Source organism: Hypomesus nipponensis, chromosome 16, assembly GCF_054491055.1.
Source record: "Hypomesus nipponensis isolate SF chromosome 16, ASM5449105v1, whole genome shotgun sequence".
NCBI lineage: Eukaryota > Metazoa > Chordata > Actinopteri > Osmeriformes > Osmeridae > Hypomesus > Hypomesus nipponensis.
Window position 1 is genome coordinate 5,609,416 of NC_140376.1, and position 23,623 is coordinate 5,633,038.

General features: G+C 52.0%; 1 protein-coding gene across 2 annotated transcripts in view; it reads right to left on the reverse strand.

Annotated features, from left to right (window-relative positions):
* patj (PATJ crumbs cell polarity complex component) overlaps positions 1-23,620 on the reverse strand; it is a 79,242-nt gene extending 55,622 nt beyond the window's left edge. The window contains exons 1-18 of one of the 2 annotated variants that reach the window (XM_084676360.1): positions 23,390-23,620; positions 22,418-22,471; positions 22,036-22,214; positions 20,476-20,673; positions 19,884-20,023; positions 19,538-19,724; positions 16,080-16,208; positions 13,554-13,799; positions 13,329-13,431; positions 12,930-13,018; positions 12,669-12,816; positions 10,906-11,055; positions 9,495-9,574; positions 8,859-8,915; positions 8,566-8,700; positions 7,083-7,259; positions 6,916-6,987; positions 6,272-6,487 (exon numbers count right to left, since the gene is read on the reverse strand). In XM_084676360.1, coding sequence (XP_084532486.1) covers positions 6,272-6,487; positions 6,916-6,987; positions 7,083-7,259; positions 8,566-8,700; positions 8,859-8,915; positions 9,495-9,574; positions 10,906-11,055; positions 12,669-12,816; positions 12,930-13,018; positions 13,329-13,431; positions 13,554-13,799; positions 16,080-16,208; positions 19,538-19,724; positions 19,884-20,023; positions 20,476-20,673; positions 22,036-22,214; positions 22,418-22,439 — 2,328 coding nt within the window. In that variant the 5' untranslated portion in view covers positions 22,440-22,471; positions 23,390-23,620. The remainder of the gene's footprint in view (positions 1-6,271; positions 6,488-6,915; positions 6,988-7,082; positions 7,260-8,565; positions 8,701-8,858; positions 8,916-9,494; positions 9,575-10,905; positions 11,056-12,668; positions 12,817-12,929; positions 13,019-13,328; positions 13,432-13,553; positions 13,800-16,079; positions 16,209-19,537; positions 19,725-19,883; positions 20,024-20,475; positions 20,674-22,035; positions 22,215-22,417; positions 22,472-23,389) is intronic. The other variant, XM_084676359.1, reaches the window with a different exon arrangement.
* Positions 23,621-23,623: the final 3 nt, after the last annotated feature.

The following is a 23,623-nucleotide window of genomic DNA, read 5'->3' on the forward strand; positions in this document are numbered from 1 at the left end:
GGTGTCTACATAAGGAAATGCACCTCTTAAGGACCAGGCCATACACATACACACACAGCTCAGGACAAACTGTTCCGCCCTGCCTTAAATCAGTGGGTTTGTTGTTTTTAATACCAACGTGTCGCCATTCGTTGAGAAGCAGAGAGTATTTTGTGCCTCCAAGCCAGCTGAGGTAAGCCTGACCCAGACTGCAGAGCAGCACCACAACAAGGGCCGCTTCTCTCTGGAACTGGGTCAGACAGCACCTCTCCAGGTCCAATTACTGGGCCCTGATTACACTGCTGTGTGCTGGCAGGAGGGAGGGGGGGGGGGGGAGAGAGAGAGAGAGAGAGAGAGAGAGAGAGAGAGAGAGAGAGAGACAGAGACAGAGACAGAGACAGAGACAGAGAGAGAGAGAGAGAGAGAGAGAGAGAGAGAGAGAGAGAGAGAGAGAGAGAGAGAGAGAGAGAGAGAGAGGCGAAGTGAGAGAGGGGCGAAGTGAGAGAGAGACAAAGAAAGAGAGAGACAAAGAAAGAGAGGGGTGTAGCAAGAGAATGTGGAAGGGCAGTGAGGAGGATGAACAGTGGCTGGCTGGAGACAGGTACTGAGAGCGAGTAAAACAGAAAATAAGAACATTAGAGGTGGATAAAAAAAAAAGGGTCGGAAAAAAAAGCAGCAGTTTGATGGGACAGTGTGGTGGAGGGGTGGAGGGGTGGAGGGAGCGAGGGAGGGAGGGGTGAAAGAAGTTGGAAGTTCTACCCCAGCTGGTCTTCTCAGAACACACAGGCTGCATTGTCCAGCTCCGGGGTTGGAGCCAAGCAATGTTTCACCTCCGCCCCACTGTACCCCCTCTACACACACACACACACACACACACACGTGTACACAAACACGCACGCACATGGTGATGTCAGCCGAGCAGCAGTTACTGTCCAGATGAGGACGTGGGTATGGTGAAGGTGTGGACGCGAGGCTGGACATGGGTGTGGGGCCAAACATGTGGGGGCCCTTTTGGCAACACATGCCAAAAGAGAGCTGTGAAGGGGAGAGCGAGGGGGAGAGAGAGAGAGACAGAGAGAGAGACAGAGAGAGAGAGAGGGGGGGGTAGAGAGAGGCTGACAAACCGCTGTGTACAGTATGGATTCGGAGGCCTGTCAGCATGCAATAAGTCGGCCATCTCTTATTTATGTTTCCGCTCGAGTGCTGCACAGATTTAAGGCTCTATATAAAACTGAGCCTCCTCAGGAGGAGGAGAGGAGGTGGTGGGGGGAGGGGCAGAATGGAGGGAGGAGAGAGAAGGGAGGGGAGAGAGACGATGGGGGAGGAAGTTCTGGCAAAGGGAGCAGCTGTTCCTCCATGTTGCGTCCTGGAGGTCAGTTCTGATTCAGTGAGAGTGACACTTGCAGCCGAGGAGCTCCCCATGCGGCTGGCTAGGTATCGGCCCCGCTGATTTAGGCCAATCAAATGACTTTGTGGGCTACTTCAAAATCACAGAGGCTTTTCACTATGGACATTAGGAAAGCTCCCTGGAGCCTTATAGATCCTGAGTCTTGACGGTTCAGGCCCAGAGACCGGGCTGGCTCCAAACTTATTTCCCTTCTCAAATTCAGATATATAATATGGCCGCAAGCCGTGTGGCCAACCATGAACTAACCAGTGGTGTTCACTGTTATCTGTGTTGAATTAACATCAGGCCCGGTCATCTGCAGCAAGACGTTCCTAAGTCAATGCTTCAGTTACTCTGTTAATCTACCTAATTCCGGACCCCCCCCCCCCCCTCTCTTGCACTATCTCTGCCTTTCACTCTCCATCAATCCATCATGGTCCTCTCCCTCTCGCTCTCTGTTTATCTCGGTCGCCCCCCTCTGTCTCTCCTCTCCGCTGTCTGTCGTCCAGACGTGATTCTATGCCGTGGTTCTGTCCTCGTCACGGGACACAGCAGAGCAAGGCTCGGAGGGAGGAGGAAGCGGGGGAGGGGGGGGGGGGGGTGGGGGGGGAGCCATCACTAAGACGGGAGGAGATTACTGGAAGGTTCCGGAACACACAGTTAACACCGTCGTGGCCTGACTGGGACCGGCAGCGAGGCCGATGAAGGCCGGACCACAACAGTCATCCACCTCTACTGTACATGTCCGTCACAACCCAAAACTTTCTTCTAGCTACGGACAACTAAATAAATAAGTTATAGCAAATAAATAATAAATCCGGGCTTTGATTAATGCCTCAGCCTTGAAAACACGGTGGGGGGGGGGGGGGGGGACTAAATGTTGTATCGATGTGCAGGGGGCAGCTATTTCTGAAGCTGGAAGGCAGGTTTCTGTATCGGATCTTAACCACTTCTGGTACACGGCGACAGGGACTCTCTTAGTCCGTGCCGAGAAACCACCTCTTGCATTCTGGTGATGTGCTGGGAAGAAAGTTCCAGAACTCCTTTGAGAAGAGAGTTCTTGAACTCAACTGTCTCTTCCTTAAATTAGAGTGTGAAACGTACTTAGAAGGAACGACTTCTCTTCACCCTCGCTCATTCTTGCCAGAAAACTGAAAGAATAAAGGGATGAGAGAGTAGGAGAGTGAGATGACGAAAGGAGAGAGAGTGAGCGAGCGAGCGCGAGAAGGGGAAAGGAGAGACAGAAAGTAAGTGGGGTCCTCAATCAAGATCACTTACAGAGAAATTCTATGACTGAGGATTACACCAGCTTTGTGGAAATAAGGGGAAAGAATGATGACTTTTAAATGGTGTGTGTGTGTGAGTGTGTGTGTGAGTCCCGCCAAACCCGATCCCCCTGAAGTGAGACCAGGCCCCCCGCCGTGTTGCTCAGAACACTCTGCACACACACGGGGGGGGGGTTCATCAATCTCTATTACTGGTGGGAGGGGGTGGGGGGGCGGACAGCAGGGGAGGTGAGTGGAACGGGAAGGGGGGGGGCACACACCAGGGAGACCCCATCGTTAGCTGGCATATCTCTCTAAGAAGGATCCCAGTCACGCGTGTCTCGTTCAAACAGGCTCCGCTGTCCCCCCCCCAGGCCCCTCCCCCCCAGGCCCCTCCCCCCCCCCCCCTAGGCCCCTCCCCCCCCCTAGGCCTCCCAGTCTGAAGGCCACTCTGGTCAGCGAAGGACCATGAGCTAGCGCGGCGTCTGGAGAAGCACAACCACAGGAGCCCTCATGGTTCCTCATCCACAGGAGCCCTCATGGTTCCTCATCCACAGGAGCCCTCATGGTTCCTCATCCACAGGAGCCCTCATGGTTCCTCATCCACAGGAGCCCTCATGGTTCCTCATCCACAGGAGCCCTCATGGTTCCTCATCCACAGGAGCCCTCATGGTTCCTCATCCACAGGAGCCCTCATGGTTCCTCATCCACAGGAGCCCTCATGGTTCCTCATCCACAGGAGCCCTCATGGTTCCTCATCCACAGGAGCCCTCATGGTTCCTCATCCACAGGAGCCCTCATGGTTCCTCATCCACAGGAGCCCTCATGGTTCCTCATCCACAGGAGCCCTCATGGTTCCTCATCCACAGGAGCCCTCATGGTTCCTCATCCACAGGAGCCCTCATGGTTCCTCATCCACAGGAGCCCTCATGGTTCCTCATCCACAGGAGCCCTCATGGTTCCTCATCCACAGGAGCCCTCATGGTTCCTCATCCACAGGAGCCCTCATGGTTCCTCATCCACAGGAGCCCTCATGGTTCCTCATCCACAGGAGCCCTCATGGTTCCTCATCCACAGGAGCCCTCATGGTTCCTCATGGACGAGGCCCCTCAGACAGATCTCACACTGATAGTGGGACCCATAACGTGACGTATGTCACCGTGCTGGAAATACGCTCTGATCTCAAACTGCAGGCCTCATCAGACTGGATTATTACAGTTGTAATCATCCAGTCAGTGGTGCTCTGTGTGTGTGTGTGTGTGTGTGTGTGCGTGCGTGTGTGAGAGAGGTGTTGTACAGTGTGTGCGTGTTTGAGGTTTGTCCTGCATGTATGTGTGTGTGTGTGTGTGTGAGGTTTGTGGTGTAAGGTGTAAGGTGTGTGTGTGTTTGTGCTGTGTGTGTGTGTGTGGGTGTGGGCTGACCCCTCAAGTCAACAGTGCTGTACAATAGGAAGCCCAACAGTGCATCTACAAGCAGAGTGGAGCACGTTACTGTACAGTCACTGTTACCGGGCAGGCTGATCAGCCGAGAGCAGCTCACTGCTGGAGACACACAGGTCCCGGAAATCAATGCTGCTTCACTGCCTCCAGGGCTAATTCAGCTACTGTAGCACAGAGAGGGAGAGAGTCGTTAGCGTGGAGAGAGGGATGGAGCAGGGTGGATTGGGTGAGAGGGAGAGACAAAGAGAGACAGAAAGAGAAAGAGAGAGTCGTTAGGGTGGAGAGAGGGATGGAGCAGGGTGGGTGAGAGAGAGAGAGACATAGAGAGAGACGGAGAGAGACAAAGAGACAGAGAGAGAGAGAGACAGGGAGAGTCATTAGGGTGGAGAGAGCGAGGGAGCCGAGTGAGAGAGTACTGTGAGACACAGAGGGAGACACACACTGTTCAGGCTCTCATCTTCATACCTTACATTTCAAGCTGTCTTGGATTAAAACTGTCATGGTGTTAAAAGGTAGTATGGTCTCATTTGTAAACAAGCTTCAGTATTAAAAAAAACATAAAAAACTGGAAGCGTTCAAAATTGCAACTCTCACCCACACTTAAGATTCAAAATAACGCTAGCATACAGTAGTTAGTCAAATAAAACTGTACCGAATACTGTGTGCAGAATTCTTCCTTACAGACACACACACACACACACAACCCCCCCTCAGGCAGAGGACAACTACATGCAAACACACACACACACACTCACTCACAGGGCACTAAGCTGCTCTAAACAGTGAGGGCTCAGCTGGAGCCGGGAGAGAGGAGGAGGAGGCGAGGGATAGAGGGAGAGGGAAGCAGAAGGAAAGTTCTGGAGGTCTTTGAGGTGAAACAATAGCTTCCTGGAATGTGCGTGTGCCTAAAGGTACACATCAACACCACACATCTCAAAGTGCACCTTCCATCCCAGTCTAAACATCACAAACGCATCATGTTTCCGATTCCGTTCCCTCTGAAGAGTTATAGCCCCCCCCCCCCTCCGGGTCACTAGGGAACTCTCGACAGTATCTCTATGAACCTGAGATTGATAATCAGAACTGTTTAATCATCACTCGCTTTAGAGACCAATCCTCCCATTCTTACTCCAAATCAAGTCCCTTTCGCCATTGGCCGGCAGAGCCATCGTGTCTATTGGAAACATTGGTTAAAAAATGAAAGTCAGATGGGTTCAATAGTTTGCGTCTGAGCCCTCTATGCTTCGCCATCTCCCTGGAACTGTAAGCAAATGGCGATAAGAGAAGCCTCTTATTTGAAACTTTACCATAACCTGTAACTGGGCGCGCGCACATGGAGAAAAGATGTGGTCCTCCATCAAACGAGACGAGACGCGAGACACTCATATCATCATCTAGTCTGCTGGGTTTGTCTATAATTCAAAGGCTTTGAGTCTTGAGAGAGAGAGAGAGAGAGAGAGAGATAGAGAGATAGAGAGATAGAGAGAGAGAGAGAGAGAGAGAGAGAGAGAGAGAGAGAGAGAGAGAGAGAGAGAGAGAGAGAGAGAGAGAGAGAGAGAGAGAGAGAGAGAGAGGGTGTGTGTGGAGGGGGGGGGGGTTAGAGGCGGGAGGGGGCCCTGACACAGCACCATAAAACTGGGATCTCAGACCGGTCCTTCAGCCCTGCTGGAGCCAGCTCAGGGTGACATCAGGTGTGGTGCGCGCTACTGTAGATGCCATTACTCACAAAGTGCTTTATTTACCGAAACGCCCCGAACAGTACCGCATTGGACTCGACACCCCTCACTTGATTTGGGACTGGAATATGTCGAGAGGTTGCATGTTTAGGCCCACTTCATCGAAACCCTCCTCTAGTCACAGATGTAAACAGTTTGGTTCCCTCCCTCCGTCATTTATCAATTTGTCTGTGTATTTTCCAAGAACGTCCAGGCCTAACCGCCAGGTTCTAGCAAGGGTCAGTGCTGCTGGTACTTGGGATCAAGATCTCATGTTCCCCCTCTGTTTACGTTCCCCAAGGAATTAAAGCGGGAGGGAGGGATGGAGGGAGCAAGAAAGAGAGAAAGAACTGGGGAAGTGAAGGGGAAAGAGAGAGAGCAGGAGAGAGAGAGCGCTGGAGAGAGAGCCAGCGCTGGGTGAAGGAGGGAGGGAGAGAGACCAGGGTGGGGGTCGACAGGTGTGCAGGCCCTGTGGAGATCCTCTACCTGGTAGTCCAGGATGCTGAAGCCCAGGCCCTTCTCTCCCTTCTCCAGCTGCAGAACCTGGACGTCAGGGGACCAGAGAGCCAGCTCTCCCTCCTCCTCCTCTTCCTCCTCCTCCCACTCCTTCTCTTCCTCCTCCTCATTCTCTTCCTCTTCCTCGGGGTCCCTGTGGTCCTGAGGCGTGAGGTCCACAGGCTCCTCCTCCAAGGTCACATGGTCCTGGTTGGGTAAGGCACCACGGAGTTACAACACCGATATTCTTTAGGATGATACGGTGTGGAGTGACAGGAGCAGAGAGAGCAGGAGGAGGAGAGAGGAGGAGAGAGGGGAAGGAGGGGAGTGGAGGAGGAGGTGGAGGAGGAGAGAGGGAGAGGAGAAGGAGGGAGAGGAGGAGAGAGTGGAAGGAGGGAGGGAGAGAGAGGAGGAGAGGGAGTGGAGGAGGAGGAGAGGGGGAGAGGAGACGAGAGGGGAAGGAGGGGAGTGTAGGAGGAGGTGGAGGAGGAGAGAGGGAGAGGAGAAGGAGGGAGAGGAGGAGAGAGTGGAAGGAGGGAGGGAGAGAGAGGAGGAGAGGGAGTGGAGGAGGAGGAGAGGGGGAGAGGAGACGAGAGGGGAAGGAAGGAGGGAGAGGAGGGGAGAAGCTAGTCTACCGAGAGCTGGTCGTAGCCAGTGTCTCTGGTGGAAGGCTGTCCGGCCAGCATAGAGGACAGCTTCAGTTCAATCTGGGGGGAGTGAGGAGGCAAGGAGACGGGTCACATGGGGAGGGGGGCGCAGGAGGGTGTTTACATTAGTGTGTGTGTGTGTGTGGCGTCCTCACCTCGTCCAGCCGGGCATCTGGGCTGTGGGAGCCCCAGTCCTCCGGGTCGGGCTGGTACTCGCTGCCCTCCTCCTGGGCCAGGTGTCTGCAGCACACCAGGGTGAAGGGGGGGGGCACCTCCCGCAGGAACGCCACCGCCTCCCGCCTTGACTTTCCGTACAGCTGCACCCCGTTCACCTACACACACACACACACACACAGCTTGAGGAGAAAAGTATTCATTCATTCAGCGTGTGTGTGTGTTTACTGTACAGGAGTGTGTGTTCCAAACAGAGAGGTTGTGTCTGTGTGGGGACCAGAGTGTCTGCTGGGCAGCTTCATGCTGTGTCTAGAGGAGCAGGCTGCACAGGAGCTGCTGGAGAGCCCGGCCCCGCTAACCGCCATCTGCCCTGCCAGAACCCCTCTACAACCCCCCACCACGTACGCCCTTCATGAAGACTCATAAAAAAAGAATCCAGCATCTTGGCTATCAACAGTTGTTGTGTGTGTGTGTGTGTGTGTCAGTTTTTATTAGGGTGATGAACGCAATCATTGGGCGTTAACATAAGCTGAGCTGCAAACCAAAAATAGCCACAAGCTAAACGTGAGCCTCCTACGGAAGATGTGCTGCACCTTCCGGCCCCACACCCTCCTCAGGCCTGGGCCCTACCCCCTCCTCTGGCCTGGGCCCCACCCCCTCCTCTGGCCTGGGCTCCACCCCCTCCTCCAGGCCTGGGCCCCACCCCCTCCTCCAGGCCTGGGCCCCACCCCCTCCTCTGGCCTGGGCCCCACACCCTCCTCAGGCCTGGGCCCCACCCCCTCCTCAGGCTTGGGCCCCACCCCCTCCTCAGGCTTGGGCCTCACCCCCTCCTCTGGCCTGGGCCCCACCCCCTCCTCCAGGCCTGGGCCCCACCCCCTCCTCTGACCTGGGCCCCACACCCTCCTCTGGCCTGGGCCCCACCCCCTCCTCTGGCCTGGGCCCCACCCCCTCCTCTGGCCTGGGCCCCACCCCCTCCTCTGGCCTGGGCCCCACCCCCTCCTCCAGGCCTGGGCCCCACCCCCTCCTCAGGCCTGGGCCCCACCCCCTCCTCAGGCTTTGGCCCCACCCCCTCCTCCGGCCTGGGCCCCACCCCCTCCTCCGGCCTGGGCCCCACCCCCTCCTCCGGCCTTGTGCCTCTGCTGCCAACAGCAACAGGCTGAGGACACAGCAGAGAGAGCGCGCCGAGCGAGGCCGAGGAGGGGAGGGGGGGAGGCAGGAAGAGGGGCTAGGCAGTGGGAGCGGAGGCAAGGGTGGGAGGGGGGGGGGGGTGTGCAGATGGCGGGGCTGTTTAGTCCACTCACCTATCTGCACAACCACACACACACACACTACCCCCCCCCCCGTGTTTGTGTGCATGTCTGTGTGTGTCTTCATGTGCATGTATGTGCATGTCCATGTGTATCTGCATCTTTGAGTGTGTGTGTTTGTCCGTGTGTGTGTTTGTGTGTGTGTGTGTGTGTGTACCTCCAGCAGCTCGTCCTCAGGCCTCAGGGCTCCGTGCTTGGCGAGCGGAGCCCCGGGGGCGATCGAGGAGATGTAGTGATGGCCGTCGAACGAGTCCAGCTCCACCCCCAGACGCATGGTGTGGATGGGCAGCAGCTGCACCACAGAAGAAGACAGGAAAGAATAAGGGGGGGGGGACGGGGGACATCACTTCCTGGTTGTACAGCCGCAGTTTTGAAGGGAGTTACTCCCAGTAACCAGGCCTGCAGGGACCTAAGGCCAGAGGCACCTGTGGCGTCCAGACAGCTCCTCACCTTGGAGAACTTCTGGAGCTCAGCGTCGTCCTCGATGACTGGGTCCAGCTCCACAACCTGGAGGACAACCACAACCAGGGTCATTCTGCACTCTACTACTCACTCGCTATTCTGTCTTACGGGGGGGGTTCCCTTGACATTTTTGCTGATCTGCGATGCCCCATCTCGTTCAGGAGGACGTTAAGAGGTGCTGCGCAAACATGATTGGATTTGAGGGCTTGCTATGCAGTGTTATTCTCCTGTTTGAGTACAGAGAATGGCCTTGCTCTCCAGTCTGTGTGGGTACATTAGACCTGGCTAGGTGACTTCCCTCTCCCTATACGTCTGGCTCCCAGTATAGCACTATTTAAACAATCCCTCAAAACTCACGTTTTCATCCTCGCCTTCACCTGAACATCCCCTGCTCCCTTCCTTCCACTACTAGACGTATATGTTAGTTTTCTTTCTAATATTCTGTTTGTCTATTTTCTTCAATCTTTATATTTTACTGTTGTCTTGTTTTGCTTGTCCTCATACATGTAAAGCGACTTTGAGTATTAGAAAAGCGCTATAAAAAACTATTATTATTATTAGGTGGAGGTGTGTGTGATGGAGGTGTGTGTGTGTGTGTGTGATGGAGGTGTGTGTGTGTCTCACCATGACGTCGTACTGCGGGCCCAGGGCCTGCTCCCATTTAGCCCTGAGCTCCTGTTCTGTCACTGAGACCGCCTCGACACCTGCAACACACAACCACACATCTGAAGCTGGAAGTGTGTGTGTGTGTGTGTCTGCATGCGTGTGGGTATATAGGGCGGGGGGATGCCTGTGTGTGAATGTGTGCATGCGTATGAAGACCACATTATCATTATACACTCATCAACCTTCCTTCACCGATGGAATTTGAGCGAATGAGAAAAGTCTAACTCAGAACACTGAGAAGGCTACGAGAGGATTTCCTGTATCGAAAGAAAATAAAACAAGGTCTGAGCCAATGAATAGTCATGATACAGGCTCGTTTTACAGTTACCCTGGGGCAAAGTCACAAGCCAAGAAAATGTACACAGTGTGCGTGTGTGTATCATACAACCAGACACACACACACACACACACACACGTTTTAAGAATAATCGTATGGGAGCCCGCTGTAAACCCTGCAGTTCCGAGTACAGCACCTGATTAAATTAGCATTGCTAACCTCGCCATCGCAGAACAGTTAATCTCAAATGCTTGGCTGAATGAGTACAGTAATGCATAGTCATGGGCCTGTCAAGGGGAGACTGCAGGCCATCTGGGCGCCAGACAGAGGGAACAGCAGAGTGACATGTCGGAGCTTCACTATGGAGACCCTGTCACTCGCCCACCTCTCCTCCTCACCCGCCCCCTTCAGCCTGACCCTAACCCAACCCTAACCCCAACCCTCACCCGAGCCCCGCCTCTCTTGATAGGGAGAGATAACGTGATATACATCTTGCACTGTGACCCCTTTAGCTGGGTTGGTGGTGTGTGTGTGTGTGTGTGGGGGGGGGGGGGCAGAATGTGAGGCGGGAGAGAGGCAGGGTGGGGGTGGAGGGTAAGGAGGGGGAGGGAGGTGAGGCAGGGGGGAGAGGCAGGGAGGGTGAGAAGAGGGGAGGATGGAGTTACACTGTGGCCTGGGAGTGACCCAGACTCCGAGACATGGGAGAGGAGGAGGGGCACACGACACATGATCAGGTGGCGAGCGCTGAGGTAGCTTGTGACTATGTATGTGTGTGTGTGTGTGTGTGTGGGGGGGGGGGGCACCCCAGGATGGTGCCCTCTCTGTCCCCTCATCAGCAACTGGAGCTCTGTGTTTACAGAGCAGCAGGGGTGTGTGTGTGTGTGTCAGTCCTTCTCTCAGAATGACAGCTCCCTGCATCTGGAGAGCAGAGAAGGCTTGGGAGTGGACCCATGGAGCAATGAGGCGTGGGTCTGTTAGTGCGGGACTGTGTGTGTGTGTGTGTGTGTAGTGGGACTGAGTGTGACAGAACTGTTTTTGTGTGATGGGACTGTGTGTGCGTGTTTGTGTGTGTAGGCGGAGGGATGAGCTCACCTCTGGCCAGCTGTGTTTTGCTGGGGTCCAGGCCGGACTGCGGGGCCTCCAGGGGGAGGCTGGGGGCCCCGGGGGCCCTCTGGAGGTCTGAGGACCGAGCCTTGACCTCGGACGACCTCTTCAAGGAGACGCGCGACGGCTCTCTCTGGACTGTAACACACACACACACACGCGCTAAACACACAAGAAAAGACATGCCCGCTCACGCATCGCACGCACGCTTTGTGTGCACTCGCACACTGTGAGCACACACACACTTTCTGCGCATTCACACACGTTGTGAGCGCGCACACTTTCTGCACACACACACACTCCTTGTCCCTTTGGTACTTTTAAAACAGAAAAGGGGCAGCCCAATGCTGGCGTATCCCCATCAGCAGCCTGACCAGACTTGAGGTGCTCTGGAACAAGGCCACTCCACAACCGCGTCCAGGGCTATTACTTATCCACATCCACCGCCGAGCTGCGATGACCGAAAGCCAGCAAAGCTGCCCACTCCATTGCGTGGACTCTGTTCCAACGGCGCTCCGTGTTCAAATAACATTACGTCAGGACCTCTCCCTCGGTCCAGATGTAGGACCAACACTTGATACTGTTTTTCCCTCCAAAATATCCACTTGTAGGTTTTAGTAGTGAGCGCTGCGGCTGGAGTGGTCGGCTGCTCTGGGACCGGGGAACAAGTCCTCCAGCTTTGTTACTTCAGCCTCTATACGCACCACAGGGGAGTATCTCCATCCAGGCATTAAACAGCCGCGAGTCTGTAAGAGTCTACGCAGACCCTGGTTCCCCCGGTCCCTTCCACTGGTACAGTAAAACGCACATAGCGAGTACAGTTTCAACCCAAGTCCTCCTGAGTTTGCAACCAGTGAGGCCATGGAGAGGGAGGGAAGGAGGGATGGTGAGAGGGAGGGAGGGTGAGAGGGTGAGAGGGAGGGAGGGTGAGAGGGAGAGAGGGAGGGAGGGGGAGGGAGGGAGGGTGAGAGTGAGGTAGGGGGAGGGAGGGAGGGTGAGAGTGAGGTAGGGAGGGTGAGGGGGTGGCGGAGGGGGGAGATTACATTTTCTACCAAGTCTTCCCTGGTTCAAAACGAGTGAGGCTATTGCGAGGGAGGGAGGGTGGGGAGTGAGGGTGGGGGGTGGTCCAGACTAGCTTATTTTAACAAGCTTACAGTCTCACCCTTTCCCAGATCTCATTACCCACTAGTGTAATAACAGCAACGACGTTGTGGGGAGATAAGAGTCCCCCAGCTCACTCTTCTAAATCGCCTCTCCTTCACGAGGACCAATGACAGTGCTGCGGGCAGGTGGAGGCCGGTGTGGCCTGGGGGCTGGACAAGACAAGAGGTCATACATCTTTTAAGGTCCGCTCTGGGCCGCCCAGAGCCTTACGGCGGATCCAAAAGAAATGAGAAAGAGATGTAAACAAATTTGTCACCTTTATCTTCGTTTTGGGGGCTGCACTGATAATGAAAACGCACAGGGACAGAAGCAAACAATTGGCCGGAGAATTGAAAAGCGGCTTTTGATGTCGGCTACATTCCTAATGGTGCATTTGGTCCCATTGTTTATTTTGGCTTAATCACATACGTGACTCAACTTCTTACTATCCGCACGCAAAAAAAAACGTTCACATCTTTCAACAAAAGTAACACAGAAACGACTGAGTAATCCACAAAGGAACCCTGTAGTGCCTCACCTGGGGTTCTAACTAAACATCTCGGAGGGGGGGGGGGGTTCTAAAGAGAGACAACTTCCTGGTCAGGTACCTTTGTCGAGGGATCTCTCCAGGACGCGGGCTGTGGGTTTGGGGGCGGCCATCTTCCTGACCAGGGTGAGGTGGACCGTCTGGCCCGTCTGCTTCATCACCTGCAGAACTTCCTGGTTGGTGAAGCCCTGCAGGCTCACCCCGTCCAGCTGGGGAGATGGAGAGGGGAGGAGGCACCCACACACGCACACACACACACAGTTGTTAAAGTTTGCTTTCATGCACATGTTCAAGGTGGATGAGGGGGGGGGGGGGGTCTCACCGCTATGATCCTGTCATGCACACGTATGTTCCCGCTCTGCTCGGCGGCGCTTCCAGGCACCACGTGTTTCACGAACACGCCCACGGCGTCTGAGCAGGGCAGGAGGAGGGAGGAGGAGGAGGAGGAGGAGGAGGAGAGAGAGGAGGAGGAGAGGGAGGAGGGAGAGGAGGAGGAGGAGGAGAGGGAGGAAGGAGAGGAGGAGGAGGAGGAGGGAGGAGGAGAAAGAGTAGAGGGAGGAAAAGAGGGAGAGGAGGAGGAGGAGGAGAGGGAGGAGGAGGACAGCCTTTACAACGCTATCAACGAGCTCACGAGGACAGTGACAGAGGCAGCCCACCAGGGAGCAGAGCAGGCTGGCTAGCCTGCGGGCCAGGTGAGGGCGCGGAGGGGCGCGTAGCTTACCTTCGCTGGTTAAGGCGTTGTAGCCAATGATGGAGATGCCTAGGCTCTGGCCCTCCTTCTTGGTTAGAGGCACTTCGTGGATCTCATAGCCCTCCAGGTTGGGCTGCGACAACAAGACGGACACTGGTGCTTCAACAGGTAACAGCCTCTAGTGTTGGTAAGTATTTGAAGGTATGTGGGTGTGTGTGTACTGTGTGGGTTGCTGGGTGCTCTGACGCCACTCACGGTGCTGCTGACCCTGCGCTGGGTGAGCGCCGGGGGCGGCAGGGAGGAGACGGGGGCGGCGCTGGGCGGGGGAGGGGGCAGGGGGGGCCCCGCCACGGGCGTCTGGACCAGGGGGTCGCGGGCGATGAGCATGTGCACGCGGCTGCCGCAGCCCTGCAGCACCTTGACCACCTGGTCGCTGGCCAGCCCCTGGGTGGGGGTCTCCCCGATCTGCAGGATGTGGTCGCCCGTACGCAGCCGCCCGTCCTGAAGGGGTGGAGGGAGGGAGAGAGACAGAGAGAGAGAGACAGAGAGAGACAGAGAGAGAGAGAGAGAGAGAGAGAGAGAGAGAGAGAGAGAGAGAGAGAGAGAGACAGAGACAGAGACAGAGACAGAGACAGAGACAGAGACAGAGACAGAGAGACAGAGAGAGAGAGACAGAGAGAGAGAGACAGAGAGCGAGAGACAGAGAGCAAGTGAGCATAAGAGAGACACAGAGACAGACATGCAGGGAGCGGATAAGAAGAGAGAGACAGACAGAAAGAGAGAGACAGAAAGAGAGAGACAGAAAGAGAGAGACAGAGAGAGAGAAAGACAGAGAGAGAGAAAGACAGATTGAGAATGACAGTGAAAGAGAGACAGAGCGATGTGGGGAGTTATACGGAAGGGTGAGACAGAGACTTCCCGGTAAGGGGAAACACACCACACTGGACAGAAGAGGCCTACAGCATCAGCAGCCTTCATAGCTGGGAGAGTTTGAACATGGTAAAAACATGGTAAAAACACATGGCGTTCAGCAGGGAGATCACGGATGGTCAGCTCCTCTGCAACAACCGAATACCTAAGCCAATCCAAATGATCACACTGCTAGATTATCAACTAAACCTACTGCAAAATGTATGCATGCAAATCCAGGGAAAACTGAGAGAGAGAGAGACATAGAGAGAGAAAGACAGAGAGAGAGAGAGACAGAGAGAGAGACATAGAGAGAGAGAGACAGAGAGGGAGATGAAAGGACTCTGATGCATAAACCAGAGCAGAAGTCTCCTCCACTCTCTCCCCGTCTCTGTTCCACAGGACCACAGGGGTGCATTGAGGCCGGCCGCGGCCATTAAACGTTGAAATGGGAAACGCCAGGGCGGACAAAGCCCCAATTTTGACAGCTTTTTTGGAGCATAAGATCTAGTGATGTGTGAAATGCTGCACTGGGCCTTCTGAACAAGAAGGGGTTTGTTGCCCGGGTCCTCGGACACTGCAATAGAGAAAAGAGAAAGAAAGAGAGAAAGAAAGAAAGAAAGGGGGTGGTGGAGGGGAGGGGGGGGAGGGGAGGTTCACAAATGGGAACTGGGAGTTTTTCCGAATCCAGATTTGTCATGGATAACACCGTTTCTTAAAGAGGCTAAAGCTAAGTTTTTTTTTGGGGTGGGGGGGTGTATCCTTAATTTTTCTTTATCAAATCAAATGACATGTTCCCCAGTTAACTCTCAATAGGGCTTACAACAGAAAAGTGGAAACGAGGGGGTAAAAAAACAAAAAACACGGCCTGGTTGGAAATGAGCATGGACCGTGTGGGGCCATCTGGATGCCTGAGGCCACACCCTCGCAGAGCGTGCGGGTGACGGCTGGATGCCTGAGGCCACACCCTCGCAGAGCGTGCGGGTGACGGCTGGATGCCTGAGGCCACACCCTCGCAGAACGTGCGGGTGACGGCTGGATGCCTGAGGCCACACCCTCGCAGAGCGTGCGGGTGACGGCTGGATGCCTGAGGCCACACCCTCGCAGAGCGTGCGGGTGACGGCTGGATGCCTGAGGCCACACCCTCGCAGAGCGTGCGGGTGACGGCTGGATGCCTGAGGCCACACCCTCGCAGAGCGTGCGGGTGACGGCTGGATGCCTGAGGCCACACCCTCGCAGAGCGTGCGGGTGACTGCTGGATGCCTGAGGCCACACCCTCGCAGGGCGTGCGGGTGACGGCTGGATGCCTGAGGCCACACCCTCGCAGAGCGTGCGGGTGACGGCTGGATGTTCAAACTCCGTCCTACAAGCGTCGAAGCTGTAATCCCCTTACAAGGTGACTACACCCTCCCTCTCACGCTCAGGGGCTATTACGATGCAATCAAGCCCTTTTGTGCGCAGGACTTAGTATTGAATCGACGGGCGGTTACTATTCATAAGGGGATAACTGTAGGATCAGGAAAGAGAGGAGGAAAATTAGACAGGCTGTAAGTTCGTACTGATGATGGCTCCACACAATGGAAGAACTCTCTCCACTATCCCTGCAGGTCACACGCCCAAATACTTTGTCATACTTATGTCATCAAAAGTATCAAAAGGGTGTTGTCAAGAAGTATGTTTCTAGATTCAGCCATGGTTATTGATCGGAATCCCGAAACGATTGTACAAGATGACCAACACCATCATTCCGGTTCAGTGAAATTAAAAGATCCGTCACCGCTATCGATGAGAAGCCTAGGGTACAGCCACAACATGTGTGAGCCAGTGTGTGTGTGTGTGTGTGTTTGTGTGTGTGTGTGTGGACGTCCAGACCTTGTCCGCCACGCTGTTGGGGACGAGGGTCCTGACCACCACGCCAGTGGCCTTGCCCCCCACGATGCCGAAGCCCAGGCCCGAGCCGTCATTCAGCAGCTCGATGTGCTCCACGTGGCCCCACTGTTCCTGCACAACACACACAGTCAGCGGGAGACACCTGCCTCTTCTGCTCCTGCACAACACACACACACGCTCAGCTCCAGAACCATCTCGAGAAATAAACACATCTCGTTTTACAGATCCCAGGCCATTTTTATGGATTTTTATTTTGTACACACACACACACACACACATTCTGAAAATCGATAGGTGAACTTTGGAGGAACTTGGTTGAGCCTGAAATAAACATGATACTTTGTATTTTGTGGTAATGTGATACTGCAGTTCAACTTGGGTTAGTTAATATTACATGCACCTGTACCTAATTGCAGGCACCTTAAAACCTATATAAGGGCAATGAAGTCAGGCAGATTATCCCAATGTTATGGATGAGTGTGTGAACCAACTACATAAACCCCAAAGTCCAGTCCAGCTTTTAGTCTGGTAGGTTACTGAACTTGAACTTGGCTGTGCAGCCATGTTGGATATTACAAACTTGAAACATTGGAATTATAAATGTCTGATAAGAAAGAAAACATCCGTAAAAGTCTGTTGGGTCCTGTGTTCCAGTCTGTGTGCCTCACTGATCTCTCCTTCTCTCGACCTTTCTCTCTCCTTTACACACACACGCACACACGCACACACACACCTCCGGTCCTCATCACACAATCCAGTCTCCAGGTTCTTTATTAACTGGCTGCAATCAGAGTGGTTCTCCTCTCTTATTACACACCCTTATCAGATGGGGGGCTTCCTCTGTCGTTTGCCCTCTATCTAATGAAGCCTCATTGTGGCCCACAACTTCATCCCCAGGAGACAAAGCCCCCTGCTCTCCCAAGCCCTTATCCCCGTCACAGAAAAAGAGCCGTTTCCCAGATAAGAACCGGAGCTACAAAGCCACAGATGTGCAGTGACGGCTCGGGGCTTGTTTGACGTCCTGCTTGATAATCAAGCATGTCTCCTAACGAGGAGGGGGAGGAATAGTCACGTCAGTCAAACGTTTGTTTTTTTTGGGAAGCGCGCACACGTGTCCTTTTCGAAACAGTTTGTTCTCCGGTTCCTCAATCCGTTACACCTTTATATAAAAGGTATATATACAGCTTTTTATTTATACAAAAAAACAACTGCCGAAACCTTTGCTCGAAAGTTCACTTGTTTACTTTCACACTTAAATAACTGATATTGTTCAAGGTTTAAAAAAAAAAAATCACAGGAAGTAAAAGAGCTAAATGTAATTTCCTTCCATGTTTACAGTTCTGTCCCCTGAAATGTAACGTGATCGTTAGACAAACACCGCAGGGTTTTCCTACAGAATCCAAACAAACTGCTTTAGGTACGGGCCCGACATAACGTGAAAGCCAGAATGAGACCTCACGAGCCAGCGCTTTAAGCTTCAGCGAAAACAGTTCTACTGTGAACAAGACCAGAACAAGGCTTCTAGAATATTCCGCCGTCATTGTGTTTCTTTAGATCCAGGAAATGAACTGCGATTAGGATAACATTCTCAAACATCTCAGTGTCGTTAGGCAAGAGAGGTGGGGTGTATAAGAGAAAGAATGCACCAAGGCAACATTCTCTTACAGAGTAGACTTTTGAACGTGCGACCCAAGAGCCCAGAACCCTGTTCACTTTTCAGTTGGTAAATATTTTCTCAGCTTTTCACGATAAGGAGACATGTTTGCACGGACTGTTTAATGGGGAGAGATTGAGCTGAGGGACTTTTGTTTGACGGGATGACTCAGTGATTAGTATGGGGGAAGAGAGTGACGCAATGGCCGGAGATATTTGATTGACAGGCGTCTTGGTGAGACTTGCTGATTGGGTCATGGACACTACTGGTCTCCACTAGAGGAAGGAGGAGTAGGCCTGTTTCCTCCATCGATGTCGGTTCATGACAAAAGTCAACATACACAATAAACAGCACTACCAAGCAGTCATTTTTTTAACTTTTAATTTAGATCCGCTTATTTTAAAGGTGTCTTATTCTTTGCGTTTACTGTCATTCCATCTGGGACAAATTCGAACGGAGGCAGGATAGGAAGTGAGCCAAGCCAACACTTAACTGTTCTAATGGCGGGAAATCAGCGCTGCCTGGTCTGTTGTTAGTGGTGGATTGGCTTGGCTTTGGGTGACAGATAGTTAGCTAGGCCAGGGAACAGCAATAAAATCAAATCCAGACCTTCTCTTTTTTCCCGAGCAGGCGCTCCATTAAACACAACCTCAAGAGAAACACGGCATGAATAAAACAAAAGCAGCGGGTCGGGTCCCGATATGCAGGATGTGGCCTTGATCCAAAGAGGATTAAAACAAGAGGGAATAGTGAAATACCATACAATAATGACCCCAAAATAGGCAATACATTATCATAATGGGCTGGAGCTAACCTGCGTCGTATCGTTTGCATTAAAATTGGGCCTGTCTGGCACACGTTTTGACAGCGCTCAAACTTTCCTCGCATTTTTTTCCACAGAGGTTTTTTTTGGACGGGCAGCAATTTTTTTCCCCCTCTTGGTTATTTAATTAAAGAGAGGTGGGACCGCAGTGTTTGTTTCCAGAGCTCGGGGTTAATTCTGTCCGTCAACCTTGCTGTTGATCCACCTTTGTCTCCGTGGCGTTTATTTCTCCATCCAGAGAAAACAGAGATGGGTTGGCCCGAGTCAACCATGACCTATCTCCTCACCTCGCTTTCTGTGGAAATTGCAGTTGCATTTCAGCCCCATTAAGTTCAATAGTAATAATGCTTTGATAATGATTCCTGCTAGTCACGTCCTTCTAAGTTACCTAATATCAAATAACCAAACGGAAAAGCCAACAGGACAATGAACTGTGTGGAAAAAAACGTGTTGATGGTTGAGAAGATGGACTACTGTAGGTGAGCCTTGGAAACGTGGCTTCAATAAAGACAACCACTTTCTGGGAAACCCAGAAACAATCTCTAGAATATGGAGGAAGACTTTCTCTGACTTCCATGTCATGTTTACATTGACTGAGCCAGAGCGAGCAGACTTAAATACATATTGTCAGCTGCAATCCAGCAAGTGAAGCACTAACGGGATTTCCTATCGGATTTAAGAACATAAGTGTACAGTGTTAAAGTGTGTTGTTCATGTGTCAAAGAGTTGGAGTGTAACTGAGCCCACCCTCGTCTCCGGATTGATTGGCATGGCAACAAGATACACCAACCTCCTCGCCCCCCCCCCCCCCCCTTTCAAGCCATATCCAGTGTATCAGTGCAGAGTATCAATTAGCTCATTCCACACAGTACATCACCAAAATCCACATATATATATGTAGGTATATACACCTGTACATTATCAATACAATACATACCCTGACCCCCCGGCGTGCTCCCCTACCGTGTGAATGGGCGTGGTCGTGCCGGGCCACGGGGCTGTCGTAGGGGCTCCGTCCCTGGCCACCACCAGGTCCACCCGCTCCCCGGGCTGCTGCAGCAGGGCCAGGGCCTGCTGCTGGCTCACGCTCTGGTCCAGAGCCGTGCCACTGATCACCAGGACCTGGTCGTTCTCCTGCAGCCGCCCGTCTCTGCAGGGCGAGAGGACAGGGAGGGGGGGGATCAGACCAAACTGCTGCGGAGCTCCCTTTCTCCTCAAGGTGACTTTTGCAGGGTGTTGCCGGCTGCCATCGTTAATAAGAATTTGTTCTGAATGACGAGACAAGAGGTGATGGGGTGAGGGGGCTGACCTGTGCGCCACGCTCCCGGGCTGCACCTGTCGGATGAAGACCCCGTGGCCCCCGGTCCCCTGCGGCCGCAGGCCCACCACGCTGAAGCCCAGACCCCCAGAGAGGGGCTTGGGCAGGGAGATGTGCTCCGTGTGGCGCCCCTGGAAGACAGCCCCACGGTGGTCAGTGGAAAACACGGAGGTGACTGGAGAAGAGCTGCGTTTCCTTTTTTACTGTGGCGCTGCTTTTCGTGTGGCACGATATCAACCATTACTAATTGATATCCTTTTTAAGAAATGACGGGTGGGTTTTAATTTGATGTTGACAGGCTTGATTATTGGTCATTTAGGAAACGTGAAGACAGCTCATGTGTAATTTCACATTAAATGTATACACTAGATCATTCCTTTTTAAATACTTCAAGGTCTACAGAATATGCTCGGTATCTTCCTGAAAACCTTTACTGAACATGCACACATGCCCCCCCCCCCCCCACACACTCGTGAACAGTACGCCTCACAGCCCTGGTAGCAGCACACTCTTCGTGGCATGCTGGGACAGCAGACATCGAGGGGGGGGGGGAAGGCGTGGGCAGAACAGGTGCAGCCCTCACCTTGGCCACGCTGTCGATCCATCTCTGGAGCTGGCCGGGGGAGGAGAGACCTGCTGGGGACGGGGCCGTGCTATTGGACAGGAGAGAGGCCTGGCCGGACGTGGCCAGGCTACTGGCTGGGCGACTGGCGCTGACTATCAGCTGGCCCTTCCTGGAGAAGTTGAACTCGCTGCAGGCATCCGGCGGCATGCAGTTTAGCTGCATGGGGAGAGAACAGAGGGAGGAGGAGGTGGAGAGGAAGGTTTTAATCATCCCAGGTTTGGTTGTGTGAGCAGGTTAGTGTATAGAGGAGGGGATGAGGCTGGTAAAGGTTCATGTGATTTGAGGGTGTGAAAAAGCCATGGATGTGTGAACTGGGAGACAAATATTTCCCTAAAAATGACTTCATACATAACTAACCAGGATCAGGAGAGTTGTAATAGTATTCATTTTTGGATGTTTTTTCTTAAAGTTCCTGAATTGAATGCACACTTAGGCAAATTCAGCAGTTAAGTGTGTGAAAATTGACAATTTGTCTATATCAGACTGTAGTAGGTCAAAGAAATGCATAGGATTAAGATAATTTAACATTTCAGTTGAACAAAAAAAAAAGGCAACAATCTCATTAGCCAGTGACGACAACAACCAGTTGAGGCTTGCACTCCAGACCACAGCAAGCTACATTCCTGAACACCAGATTTTCCCACGATAATAGAACACTCCGGAGATCTCCGTTAGATAGCACACCGGACAATACAACAAAACAATGCTGCCCTTCTAGGCAGAGGCGACGTCGGCAAAATAAAAAAGGAGAACGGAGGGTGGACCAGGGGTGGGATGGGGTGCTGTGGAGGGTAGAGAGAAGAAAAAAAATCAATAGTTTCCTCCGCAGTTCTCGCTGGTCCCAAACAGGTAATGTATTAATGACCTTTAGACTCACATTGTGGAAACTTATCAGTCTCCTGCTTATTTAGCCTGGGCTGACGACGCAGGTTCCAGGCCATTTCATCAATATTTCTCCGACAAGGCCGTTACTCAAACCAAGACAGTAGATATTAAAGCGTGATAGATCTGCAGGGGAGGGGGGGGGGGGAAACACACACACTCCCACGAGTCGCCACCCCCGGCTTTATATCCACAATACGTTTTCACCTGACGCATTCATAGACACTTGTCTGACCTTCGCAGCACTTACAATATGAAGACAAGCGTCGGTTATAGCCATTATCTTAATTTGTCCAGTGTATTGTTTATTGTAAAGAGTTCTGTCCCCCTCTCGACGTCAATAAAAACACATCCTGAATACAAATGAAACCGCAGAGAGGTTTCAATGCCTCCTAGGCTTCAGGAAAAGGTTAAAAAAAATCATTATAATGTCTATCTATTGACCACCCTAAAACAACACTGGTACAGAAAGTACCAGAACAGGGAAAAAACCTTTATACAAATAATCTAAAAACGGTGACATTCTGTGATATGTGAATTTAAAAAATGACAAAGGTGAGTGTGTGTGTGTGTGTGTGTGTGTGTGTGTGTGTGTGTGTGTGTGTGTGTGTGTGGGGGGGGGGGGTCCTGTGTCACCTGCTCTTTGAGCTGTTTGATGGAGTGCTGGAGGGTGAGGATGTGTCCTAGCAGCGGGCTCTGCAGGGCCTCCCTCAGCTCGGCCAGCCTCACGCTGTGGGTCCACTCCTCCCTCTGGACCAGCTTGGACTGCAGACGCTCCAGGGCCTGCAGCACCTGCTGCCGCTCCTGACTGGAGACTGGAGAGCACACACACACACACATCAAAAGATACACAGATAAATACAAGCACACAAAGAAAAACATACCATATTGATACAGATATACGTATAGACCATACATAGATTGAGATGCACAGACACGACACACACACACACACACATTAGCAGAGCACGCATCATGGAGAGTGAATCCAAACACTCAGAATAGGATAAGCAATTACCTGTTGGGACATTTTCATACATTGTCCCAGTGATCAGTTCTTCAGTGCATCAACCTGTTTTGGGGATAAAAGGGATCACATGAACCTCACATCAGACATCCATTCAGACAAAGTAACCAAATATAGCCTAAACATGTTTAAATGAGCATTTGAATACATGAGTGATTTCACACTCCATTATGCCCCATTTGTAAATGTAAAAAGATTTTGCTGTTCCATATTTAAAGTTACTTTTCCTTCAAGTGTATATGATCTATTATGGGACACAACTTCATCTTTCGCACCATATAATACAACTATATATCAAATATTTTGGCCGAAGCCTATATAAACAATTAAAAATAGTTGGTTTGTTTAAATAATTTAATGTAAAATCTTGAACTGGTTCTGTAAGTACAGCCAGGCAACACGGTGCAGTCTTTTTACATATCAAACTTCCACGGTAAATATACATATTGTTAACTACCTCTCTGCTGTAACAAGTTAACTTGGTTGACCAAAACAAACGTGACAGACATAACCTACTTTCTGACTGACACATATTCAATTGTGTATTCATAGCTTTGATTTTGTTTAAAAACACTACTTGTAACGGGAGGTCTACGGTGGTGTCCGCACCTTACCTGAAAGCAGGAAGTGAAACTCAGCTGAGCAACAAAAGAGGGAGTTGACAAATAATGTACTGACTTTCAGAGCTGGAAAACCTACATAATTAACTATTTAATAGGTGCTCAAAAACTGCAAGAAAAGTATTTAGCCAACAAACTTATTTAGTAAATTTACCTAGCCTAGCCCACCAAAAATAACTAACATTGCGACTGTGAAGAAGAAAGGATGAACGAGACGTAGCGTTACATGTATGCAACAGGTGCACAAAGTGTATCTATCAGCCAGTAATGTCTTGATAACTTTGGAACTAAAGCACAGCTAAGCTCATATAAGTTTGATAGTTAGTTAAAAACTAAATGTTACCTCCTCAGCAATAGACAGTGTCTAAAGGATACCATTCCATAGAGCACAGCAACTTCTTAAGCCTGGCACAGTGCTAACAAGCTAGCTTAGCAAGACAAGCTACTGTTGTGTGCACTTGCTAACTTTGGCACAAAGATGCTCTTCTTGTGATACGTGCAATGCGATGTAAGACCGCTAAGTTTCTGTTGAGAACAGTGAAACGAAAACTCAGAAAGCGTAATCTTCTCAACGTTA